At 35.0% G+C, this 12,505-nt stretch overlaps 1 protein-coding gene across 1 annotated transcript in view; it reads left to right on the top strand.

The window, feature by feature from the left end:
* Positions 1-12,505, top strand: part of LOC132723698 (kelch-like protein 9) — a 16,299-nt gene extending 3,794 nt beyond the window's left edge. Inside the window, exons 5-6 of the mRNA XM_060708480.1 lie at positions 199-413; positions 1,885-12,505. Of these exons, the coding sequence (XP_060564463.1) occupies positions 199-413; positions 1,885-2,157 (488 nt within the window). The 3' untranslated portion in view covers positions 2,158-12,505. The remainder of the gene's footprint in view (positions 1-198; positions 414-1,884) is intronic.

Raw genomic sequence — 12,505 nt, 5'->3', positions numbered from 1 at the left:
TTTGAATATGTAGGTTTTGACTAATTTTCAAATTTCTACAATGTACAATGTCCTGTTGTTTTTTCTGAAATTTCCCTCTATGTATACACATAGAAATTCCTGTAAGGCTCTAGTTTGATTTTAAAACACTGTGTCACTGCAGACAGCAGATATATATAGCTTTATACAATTTACCAGTAAATTATCATCTTTGTTTAGGTTGCAATTTTAGAGAAAAGTTGTACATCTCTGGTGGACATACCAACACAGAACATTCGAATCAAGTTTGGGTGTTAGAGTCCAAAGATGGGACATGGGAACCAGTAGCTCCTCTTCTTGAGTCAAGGTCATATCATTCCATGGTTGCCATGGGTGATAAGATGTATGTGATAGGTGGATGCCAAAAAGTTGGTGATAGAATCAGAGATTTACATGTAAGCTATAGAAATCATATTTGCCCATTTTTTCCTCTTACATCAGTTAACTTTAAGCATATTGTATGTTATTTAGTTTATACTGAATTTATTATGCCCCCACGTCGAAGAAGAGGGGGTATATTGCTTTGCACTTGTCGGTCCGTCGGTCCGTAGACCAAATGGTTTCCGAGTGATAACTAAAGAACCCTTAGGCCTAGGAACTTCAAACTTGGTATGGTGATTGGTCATGACCAGTAGATGACCCCTATTGATTTTGGGGTCAAGGGGTCAAAGGTCAAGGTCACATTGACCTTGTAGGTAAAAACGGTTTCCGATCAATAACTAAAGAACCCTTAGGCCTAGGAACTTCAAACTTGGTATGGTGATTGGTCATGACCAGCAGATGACCCCTATTGATTTTGGGGTCAAGGGGTCAAAGGTCAAGGTCACATTGACCTTTTACGTAAAAACGGTTTCCGATTAATAACTAAAGAACGCTTAGGCCTAGGTACTTCAGACTTGGTATAATGATTGGTCATGACCATCAGATGACCCCTATTGATATTGGGGTCAAGGGGGAAGGTCAAGGTCACATTGACCTTGTAGGTGAAAACGGTTTCCGATCAAGAAATAAAGAACTCTTAGGCCTAGGTACTTCAAACTTGGTATCATGATTAGTCATGACCAGCAGATGACCCCTATTGATTTTGGGGTCAAAGGTCAAGGTCACATTGACCTTGTAGGTTAAAACAGTCTCTGATCAATCACTAAAGAACCCTTAGTCCTAAGAATTTCAAACTTGGTATGATGATTGGTCATGACCAGCATATGACCCCTATTGATTTTGGGGTCAAGGGGTCAAAGGTCAAGGTCACATTGACCTTGTAGGTAAAAACAGTTTCAGATCAATAACTAAAGAACCCTTAGGCCTAGGAACTTCAAACTTGGTATGATGATTGGTCATGACCAGTAGATGACCCCTATTGATTTTGGGGTCAAGGGGTCAATGTCATAGTGACCTTGTACTTAATGACCGTTTCTGACCAATAACTCAACAACTCAAGTTGCCTTGGTTGATATTTTTATGTGCTTTTGGTATACACATTTGAATGTCTTATGTAATATATCAACTTGGCTGTCATTAATGAGGCCTATGTGATTCATAAAATTTATTTATATATAATTTGGTAAGATTTTTATTAACTTTAATTGCTGCACAAAACCTATGGGGTCACAATAATTATTACCTTGTGACTAGTCAGGATCAGTAGATACTAGATAACCCTGATTAATTGCTTGTTCACTGGGTCAGAAGTCATGCATAATAACCTGATCACATGACAAATTGGTTGCCGATAGGGGGCATACATGTTTTACAAACATATCTTGTTTTAAGTTTGATTGTGAAGGCTAGAATCTTAAAGGCTTTATGCCTCAGAAATGCTATCATTTTTTGGCTTGTATCATTTCCTTCTTTTTCTTAAAACAGAGTATAGAGGAGTACAACCCAAAGTCGGACACTTGGACACACCTTCTGAATCTTAGTACACCAATCAGCTGCACACTTCCTGTCATTATTGGAGAGGAAGTACTTTTCATTGGAGGTTACAGTTTTGATGAGAAAGAGTACCTCCAGCAGACGGTATCTGTCGATTTAGAGAAAAGACAGTGGAAAATTTCTCCAATGGTGATCGGGACATCAAAAAAAGTTGTAGGATATTTGTGCCTAAGTTTGAGTGTCAGGCCAAGAATATTGAGATGAAAATACTTTTGTACTTGTTAAAATGATTACGTATAAAAGATAGATACTGGTTTCCTAGCAGTTTCCGTCCCCTAGCAGTTTTCCGGTCGTTTATCATTTTCGTCCAGTACAGCCTATTTTTACCAGTGAGGCGTCCACATTAATTCATCAATCAGAGAGACATTTGTTTTCTATGCTAAACAGCATTTAAAATAGTACAACGATTTATAAATTTTGAAGTTTTGCTTGTTATTTTACAAAGTTACATAAGAGAACTTGCGACTTTTAAAATAAGCAACACCTGGGGAATTCTAGTTTGAATATCAATGCACAATAACTAAGACCCCATTTTAGGTAAATCAATACTTCGGAAAATATTTTTGCAGACGACACGGAAATTGTTGGGAAGTTCTGTTTGTTTGATAAATCCATTTTAACATTGCTTTACGGTACTGAATTATATTCAAAATAAAAAAGGTCCGGAAAACTGCTATGAATTTTTGAATAAAGGTGAAAAAAGGTGTTACATTTCAGGCTTATATTCAAATTAAAAAGTAAAATGAAAGTGCAACATTAAACACATGGCAATGCTGGACAGGTACCTAACTTTGTCCTGTCAAAGTTTTGTACCACTCAGTAGACTGATTTTTATTTTATTTGTTAAAATGTGCGATTTGTGGCTGGAAACTCCTAGGAAACCAGTAGATCACCTGTCAATAACTGTCACTTTAACTAACATTTAGGCAAAAATTGTGTTAATAATGGCTGCAAATGAAATCTAAATATATTTTAAATGTGCAATGAGTGAGGAATAGTAGGGACTGTCACAGATGTGATCTTGTGGTTGAGGTGTTTCTGTCTTGAGGGATCGTAGGTACGAGCCCATATTTTGATTAGGACAATGTTTTCTCATACATGCATAATGTCAGTACCGGTCAGTTCTAGAATGTGGACTCAAGAGTGACTTACTCCGATAATGTAGTTGATGACCCCTGCTGGTTTTGGGGTCAATATTAGCAACTTGACAAAAAACATATATTTATTTTACATACTATTTTATCTAGCATTATGATCGTTATTGTAGAAAATTAATGGAAATTAGGCCAGGTCAGCAAATTGATTGTTAGCCTCTTGGAGACAATTTTAAGTAAAATAATATTTATGGATCAGTGTAACTGAGGGGGGGGGGAGTAGGAGAGAAATTTCTCCTCTTGTGCCAAAAAAATGGTTTATCCAAAAAAAAATTATACACATACATTGTATATAAAATTCATAGATGTTTTTTGGGGCTATTTTATTACAAGTCTCATAATGATTTCAACAGAAATATTTACAAATTCAGAGTTAATTTTTTAAAGACATATACAGTTCAAGAGTTCTAGTTACAATCCCAAATCAGATTCTTACATATCAGGTTTTTTGAGGAGAAAATTTTTTTTATATTGAAATAATTCAGAATTAATGATTTCATAGAAAGTTTTATAAATCATTTTGTGAGAAAATTTGTAAAAATGGACTATCATTGCTAATATTTTTATCATTAATAACATTATTATTTTGTGATTATTATTATTATCATAAATACATGTATAATGATAATCATTATTATCTTACCATATAAATTCTTCATGTGTAAAACTGGTTCAAAAATGTTTTATGATATAACTGCTAAAAACAATATGGAGATATCTTGTATACATTTTGGTTGTACAAGTTAGAAAGATGAAAGAGCCTGAAACAATGTACAGAAGGGCACCTGAGGTCTTTTTCCACCAGTAAAGCTGAAAAGTTGCCATATAACCAAAACTGTGTTGGTGCGACGTGTAATGTGTAACCCAACCTCAAAAAAATGTATAGATTTCCATTGGCAACTATAAGTAAAAGTATATACCGGGCTATGGTTGAGCAATATAAACCTGTACAATCAGGAATAAAATCGGCAATAACAATGCTGCCTATACTGGCTTAATATAAAGACGAATAATCATGTAGATTTTGAGATATGATTGTGGAATAAAACTTATCTCATATGTTATGCTGCATGTGACGTATAGATTTTAACTGTGATCATTGACTTTTGCATTGCAACAACTGTAAAGTTATAATGTTTAATGTGATAATTTGTGATTTCATCATTTGTACAATTTATTGTGTCGCCTCTACGGAGTAGTGGCGACATATAGGGATCACTTCTCCGTCGTCTGTCTGTCCGTCTGTCTGTCCGTCCGTCCGTCACAAAACATGTCCGGACTACTCCTCATAAACTACTGGTGCAATTTCATCCAAACTTTACAGAAATGATCAGTACCAAGTCTAGTTGCGCATATTGTCAGCATTTTCCGGTTCAATGATTTTTGTCAGAGTTATGGCCCTTTAATAATTTTTAATTTGAAAGTTTGTCCGGACTACTTCTCTTATACCACTAATGCAATTTCAATGAAACTTTACAGGATTGATCTGTAGCTCAAGTCCTTGTGCATATTGCACGGGTTTTCTAGTTGAATGATTTTTGGCCGAGTTATGGCCCTTTGATAAAAAGGTGTTTTTTTCTGTGTGTTGCCAGATACACAAAAGCTTGTCCGGAATACTTATCATAAACTACTGGTGCAATTTCATCCAAACTTTACAGGAATGATCGGTACCAAGTCTAGTTGTGCATATTGTCAGCATTTTCCGGTTCAATGATTTTTGTCAGAGTTATGGCCCTTTAATAATTTTATTTTTAAAGTTTGTCCGGAATACTTCTCTTATACCACTAATTCAATTTCAATGAAACTTTACAGGATTGATCTGTAGCTCAAGTCCTTGGGCATATTGCACGGGTTTTCCGGTATAATGATTTTTGGTTGAGTTATGGCCCTTTGATAAAAAAGGTGTTTTTTTCTGTGTGTTGCCAGATACGCAAAAGCTTTTCCGGACTACTCCTCATAAACTACTGGTGCAATTTTATCCAAACTTTACAGGAATGATCAGTACTAAGTCTTGTTGTGCACTGTCCGTCTGTCTGTCCGTCTGTCACAAAATTTGTCTCAACATGAAATTGGCCATCATGAGGCTACACATGTGATCACTAATTGCTCTTGTTATTTATTTTTTGTAAACAATTTCTCATTTTGTATCATTGGTGCATTTGATTTCTAAAGCAGAGGCTGTAACATTTAATAAAATCAATAAACTTAAATCATCAAAAATTAAAATTTAAATGTGCAAACCTTTTGTAATAAGAAATATTTTATTTGTATGAAATAAGCTATTTAGCCAGTCTATTGTTTATGCACTCTTCTCCTTTTTCAGTCAAGTTCATTAACTGTTTCGATTCTCTCTAATCAGTTTACTGGGCATCTGCTTCAATGAAGTACATTTGTAATGATAAATATAATGTCATTGTTAATTGCCATATCTTTTCTTTTTTTCGTAAGGTCACATAATATCCAACAAATTACATTATTATCACAAAATTTGTACAAACAACTAGCATTGTTATCAAGAGAATGAATTTGTTTCGTTCTCCCACACAAAAACCAATTACATGTATAAGGTAATTTAATAAAAAACAAAAGTATTAATTTCACAAATAACATAATGTTAATTATAAGGTAATTTAATAAAAAACAAAAGTATTAATTTCACAAATAACATAATGTTCTCACATACCTATCATTTTTCCTGAGATAAATAAATCCAGCAAACAGATATAAATGATACACTGCTATGATAGCAAATATAAGTAGGGCATTATTATGGCCCACACATTTGAGTGATTAACCCTTATAGCTTTAACGAAAAAATGGTATTATAGATTAAACCATTTTCTTTTTTTAATCTTCATAACGTCTCAGCCGTAGGCATTTTCTCTGTTGCCTATTTCTAGGTACAGATGTACTATCTGCAGGTTTCGTCTGCACTGGCTTCTGATCTCCTTAAACATAATCTAAACTTGGACACGTCCCGTGTTATTTCTTTTCCTCTGTTTGATTGTTAGCATAGAACCTTTCATAGCAATGATTATTCAAGGGGTAGGGTCATACGCTGTTTCAAGTTTATTCTGTTGTTCCCAGTTTAATAGCACGCAATCTCCAAGTTTCAAATTATTTGGCTTAGCTCTACGTTTCTGATCAGAATACATTTTGTTTTTCGTTTCGATAGACTGTCCCTGTCTCGTTGTTGTCAAATGTCATTTTTGGTAATTTTTTTTTTTGTGTGTAGTAGTTTGTGGTGTGTTGCGAAAATTCATAAGATATCTACTTAACGCTCTTTTATAATCTTGTCTAGACGCTTTAGCTGTTTTAATTGTTTTTTTGCAGTGGCGCCATGAATCTCTCAACTATTCCATTTGCTTGTGGGTGCAATGGAGTAATTTGTTATGTTTAAATCTTGTATTATCAGCAAATTCTCTGAATGCGCGACTTTGAAACGGAGGTCCATTGTCCGTTTTCACTACCTCTGGATATCCGAATATGAAAATATCGCCTCTAATCGCGGTATGACTGTATCTGCAGCTGTCGATTTGATTCTCTCAACGACAGGAAATCTACTGTATTCTTATATAACAACTAGTAACATGTAACCGTCTGGAAATGGTCCACAAAAGTCACAACTGACTTCAGAAAACACATCTCGTGGTAGTAATGTTGGTTTGATTGGATCTGGAATAATTCTTGTTGATGCACCTTGGCATACAATGCATGATTTACATATTTCTTCAACTATTTTATCCTTATCTGGAAACCAACAATATTCACATAGTAATCCTTTGCATTTTGATTGGCCTTGGTGACCTTCATGCGAAAGCAAAATAATTTGTTTTCGCAGACTTTTTTTTTACATAGCTTAATATACAGTCTGTTTTGGTAGCTTTTGCTACATCTGACAGCTTCAATGCACCTGGCAAAGCATTTTCAGTGATAAAGCTGATATACTGCTCTGCTACTGTGTTTGTTTTGTGTCTTGCATGTGGATGCCTGGAAGGATAATCTGATATCATCATTTTACCTGGTCCATAAACTGTCTGAAAATCATATGTTGTCAACTTCTAATCTTGGTGACTGTATTGTCTTGATATTGTTGTAGATTGACTGAAGTGCAGCATGATCTGTTATCAGTTTAAATTTCTTGCCGAATAAATACAAATGGAAATGCTGAATCATGATAACAGCACTCAAAGCTTCTTTCTATTTGAGAATTGAATTGTATGCTTTGCTTCCATATGATACTATTTTGCCGTTTTGAATACGTATTCCTGAGCATCCAACTGAACTTCCAACAACCCAGAGTTCAATTTTCTTTTTTTTGGATCGAAATATGTCAAGACTTTATCACTAATTAAGGTATCTTTTAATGATGTGAACAAATTTTCTTGGTCTGCAGTCTGTTCAAATTTTACGTCTTGATGTGTAAGTTGTCTTAATGGTTCTGTTAAGCTTGAATAGCATCAAGAAATGAACGAATTTTGGATATTGATTTTGGTCTGTCCATATACTTTAAATTGTTAGGATTGGGTGATTTTCCTGTTGCGGAAAATACGTATCTATAGAACTTGATTTTAGATTGTCTGAATGAACATTTTTTGCTGTTCAATGTAAGGTTTGGATCTTGAAGATGTGCAATAAAGCTAGAAGATTGGCATCATGTTATTCATGTCTTACCAAAACATATGATATTGTCGGCAATATTCAATATGCATGTAAAACCTTGAAGTGCTTGACAAAGCTCGTTTTGTAAAATTATTGGTGCTGCGGACACCGAAATTTAGACATTTTTATAATACTAAAGCAGCCCAATATGTGTCTGAAATGTTGTCATTACACATGATGCTTCATCCAATTTAATTTGATGGAAAGCTTTGTACAGATCTAGACGCGAAAATACTGTTGCGCTGTTTAACGCCAAGATATCAACCACTGTTGTGCAACCATTTTTCTGTTTTGATTACGGTGTTGGCTTTCCTCATATCTATGCACACTCTCACTTCATGTGGAGCATTAGGTTTCAGAGTAGCTACTAAGTTCGAAACCCATGGTGTCGGAAAACCTTTAACCTTTTCAATGATATCCATTTCCTCTAAACTTTTAAGTTCCTTTTTGACTTGCACACGTACATGAAATGGTACTAGTACCTCCTAGGTGGTTGAGCTAAAGGTACAACACTTTCATCAATATGAAACTTAACTTTTCTGTCTTTCAGACATCCTAAGCCTGTGAAAACTTGAGAATATTCATCAATAAGTCCTGAATATGCGTCTTTGCTTTGAACTGATTTGGAACTGATTGTATTTGCAGTAAAATCCCGAGCTCTACCAATAATTCATAACTGATCATTGATTCTTTGTTGCCTCTAACAATGTGAAAATCTTTCGTCTAAAGTCCGACTGCACAAGCAGGGAACATTTGCCTATGAATGGAAGTGGAGATTTCTGTCCAAATGTAGATGCTTTTGTTTTCGTTTTCTTGATTTCTGGACGAATTTTCATTTTCTCAAGGTCGATTTCGCTAATAATATTTATCAATGAACCGTTATCTATCAAGACATAAACATCTACACCATTTAATTTTACGCTTTTCTTTAGCACTTTCTTTTTCCATCTGACATCTTAAATCCAAATAACATGTCGCATTCATTCGAATTGTCATCCGCCATGCTTGCCTCTGATAAAACTTTTGAATTCGACTGTTCTTCATCTACTGATGACGTTTTCTACAGACCGATATAATTTCCATGGTTCTCATTTTTAGCTCACCTGTCACAAAGTGACAGGGTGAGCTTTTGTGATCGCTTTTCGTCCGGCGTCCGTCCGGCCGGCGTCCGTCCGTAAACTTTTGCTTTAAATGACATCTCCTCATAAACCACTGAGCCAATTTCATCCAAACTTCACAGGAATGTTCCTTTGGTGGTCACCTTTAAAAATTGTTCAAAGAATTTAATTCCATGCAGAACTCTGGTTGCCATGGCAACCGAAAGAAAAATCTTTAAATATCTTCTTTTAAACAACCCTAAGAGCTAGAGCTTAGATATTTGGCATGAAACATCTTCTAATGAGTGTCTACCAAGTTTGTTCAAATAAAAGCCCTGGGGTCAAAATTGGCCCCGCCCCAGGGGGTCATTGATTTTCTCTATATGCATATAGTAAAAACTTAAAAAATCTTCTTTTAAAGAACCCAAAGAGCTAGAGCTAAGATATTTGGCATGAAACATCTTCTAGTGAGTGTCTACCAAGTTTGTTCAAATAAAAGCCCTGGGGTCAAAATTGGCCCTGCCCCAGGGGGTCATAGATTTTCCCTATATGCATATAGTAAAAACTTAAAAAAATCTTCATTTAAAGAACCCAAAGAGCTAGAGCTAAGATATTTGGCATGAAACATCTTCTAGTGAGTGTCTACCAAGTTTGTTCAAATAAATACCCTGGGGTCAAAATTGGCCCCGCCCCGGGGGGTCATTGATTTTCCCTATATGCATATAGTAAAAACTTAAAAAATCTTCTTTTAAAGAACTGTAAGAGCTAGAGCTTAGATATTTGGCATGAAACATCTTCTAGTGAATGTCTACCAAGTTTGTTCAAATAAAAGCCCTGGGGTCAAAATTGGCCCCGCCCCAGGGGGTCATTGATTTTCCCTATATGCATATAGTAAAAACTTAAAAAATCTTCTTTTAAAGAACCAAAAGAGCTAGAGCTAAGATATTTAGCATGAAACATGTTCTAATGAGTGTCTACCAAGTTTGTTCAAATAAAAGCCCTGAGGTCAAAATTGGCCCTGCCCCAGGGGGTCATTGATTTTCCCTATATGCATATAGTAAAAACTTAAAAAATCTTCTTTTAAAGAACCCAAAGAGCTAGAGCTAAGATATTTGGCATGAAACATCTTCTAGTGAGTGTCTACCAAGTTTGTTCAAATAAAAGCCCTGGGGTCAAAATTGGCCCCGCCCCGGTGGTCATTGATTTTCCCTATATGCATATAGTAAAAACTTAAAAAATCTTCTTTTAAAGAACCCAAAGAGCTAGAGCTAAGATATTTAGCATGAAACATGTTCTAATGGGTGTCTACCAAGTATGTTCAAATAAAAGCCCTGGGGTCAAAACTGGCCCCGCCCCGGGGGTCATTGATTTTCCTTATATGTGAATAGCAAAAACCCAAATAGCTAGAGTTTAGATATTAAGCATGAAACATCTTTAAGTAAATATCTACAAAGTTTGTTCAAATAAAAGCTCGGGGGTCAAAACTGGCCCTGCCCCAGGGGTGTCATTGTTTTTAACTATATGTGTATAGTAAAAACTTTAAAAAATCTTCTTTTAAAAAACCCAATGAGCTAGAACTTAGATGTTTAGCATGAAACATCTTCTTATGGGTGTCTACCAAGTGTGTTCAAATAAACAAATAAAAGCCCTTGGGTAAAAATTGGCCCCGGGGGTGCTATATACAGGTGAGCGACCTCAGGGCCATCATGGCCCTCTTGTTGTAATCAAGTGATTTATCCAGATCTTGTAAACACTGCATTCTCATTTTTTGTGAAGTAACACCCTGTATAATCTGGCTTTTAATTTCAGAGTCAATGTCTGAAAATTCACAATTCTTAGCGTTCTGATGTAATCTTGTACTAAATTGGTCACTGGATTCCCCAAGCAACTGCTTCATATTACGAAATTCGAATATTTCGAATTGTGTGTTTTTTCTTGGCTTAAAGTATGTTGCTAATCCAATTTTCATTTCCTTGTAGTTTTCATTGTCTTCTTTTAAATTTAATGTATCATAGATATCGTAAATGTCATCTCCTGCATAATGGAGTAACAGTGCTTTTTTTCGTTTTTTAGGGTTTATTCCCAGTCCAACAAAATTAATAAATTTTCTAATTTATCTAATTACTTGTCCCATCGTACTCCAAGAGAGAATTTTCATCAGCATAAACATCGAACTTTGGAAAAACAGGTAAATTTTCCATTTTCAAATCTGCTTTTTCACAGAGTCGGTGTAGATTTATCCACAGTCTTTTTAATATCCAATCCTCGTCGCCAATGTAACATTTATATATTATATTTGGACGGTGTACTAGCACACAATCTAAACAAGACCCGAAGGATGGTTTATATATTTTATTATATGTGTTGCATCCAAGTATACACTTACAAACTCACAAACATCAAGTAAACATATATACAGTAACAATAAAGATATTTTTTTATATTAAAGGTGTGGCTTAATCTTTCTAGTAGACTTGCTTACTACAGAAGCCTCTAAGATGACTTTGTACAGGTTTTTTTGTTTGTGATGATTTGAAATTTGTACAATTTATTGTTTTGTAAACACTTTCTCATTTTGTATCATTGGTGCATTTGATGTTTGCCTGGTTGCAATTTTATTTAAAATTATAAAGAAATTATTGTTATTAAGAATAATAGCCTCCAAGAGGACTTTCTATTTTTTTATGTTTTTTGATAAATTGTAAATAATTTGTACAATATTTTGTCTTTATTCTATTCTTACATTTGAGCCGTGTCATGACAAAACCAACATATTTTGTTTGGGACCAGCATGGATCCAGACCACCCTGCACATCCGAGCAGTCTGATCAGGATCCATGCTGTTTGCTATTAGTTTCTCTACTTGTAATAGGGTTGGTAAGCGAACAGCATGGATCCTGATCAGTCTGCATGGATGCGCAGGCTGGTCTGGATCCATGCTGGTCGTAAACGCACTATGTTAGGTTTTTTTTGTAATTATTCCATTCTTACATTTATTATTGGAAGCTATGAAGTATTTTCATACATTTGCCTCAAAGGTTGTGTAAAAATGTTTTTGATATCGTACCATATTGTACACATACTTTTAGAAAGATATGTATAACATGCCATAAGAATGATATTGTTTACATCTGATTAAATTTGTGCTAAACATTTTCCAGGAGCGGATATTTTCTTCATTTTTTTTTGCCAGGGTATCAGGGGCCATAGACGTCATGTGGATTTGAATTTGGAAATGTCCATTAGAGAAAGGGGGGATATATTACTAAGAGTAGGTATTCATAATTGTTCTTGAACTAGAACTTTTTGCTCTTATTATATTCATCTTTCTATCTTCCATTTATTTCAAACCCTCTTGAGGACATACACATGTATGTGTGTCAAAATTGTGAGATACATGTAGTTAAGATTACATTAAAAGATGATAAAAGTTTTTTAAAACGTTAAAAGTTTAAAACGGGGGCTGGAAAACTAGGGTGAGACATGTTTAACACTTAATCTGCTGAACTTTGCAATGGATATGCCCCGCTTTGAATTTAGAACAGTTGATTTGAAGTTTCAGGGACTTGATTATCAAAATACAAAAATTGAGTTTCAGATGGTGCATGATGTCCTGGCTCAATACAAGGGGCAAAGACT

Source organism: Ruditapes philippinarum, unplaced genomic scaffold (assembly GCF_026571515.1).
Source record: "Ruditapes philippinarum isolate M1 unplaced genomic scaffold, ASM2657151v2 ctg359_1_1_1_1, whole genome shotgun sequence".
NCBI lineage: Eukaryota > Metazoa > Mollusca > Bivalvia > Venerida > Veneridae > Ruditapes > Ruditapes philippinarum.
Note: the sequence above shows the minus strand (reverse complement) of the source record. Positions and strands in the feature narration are given on the sequence as shown.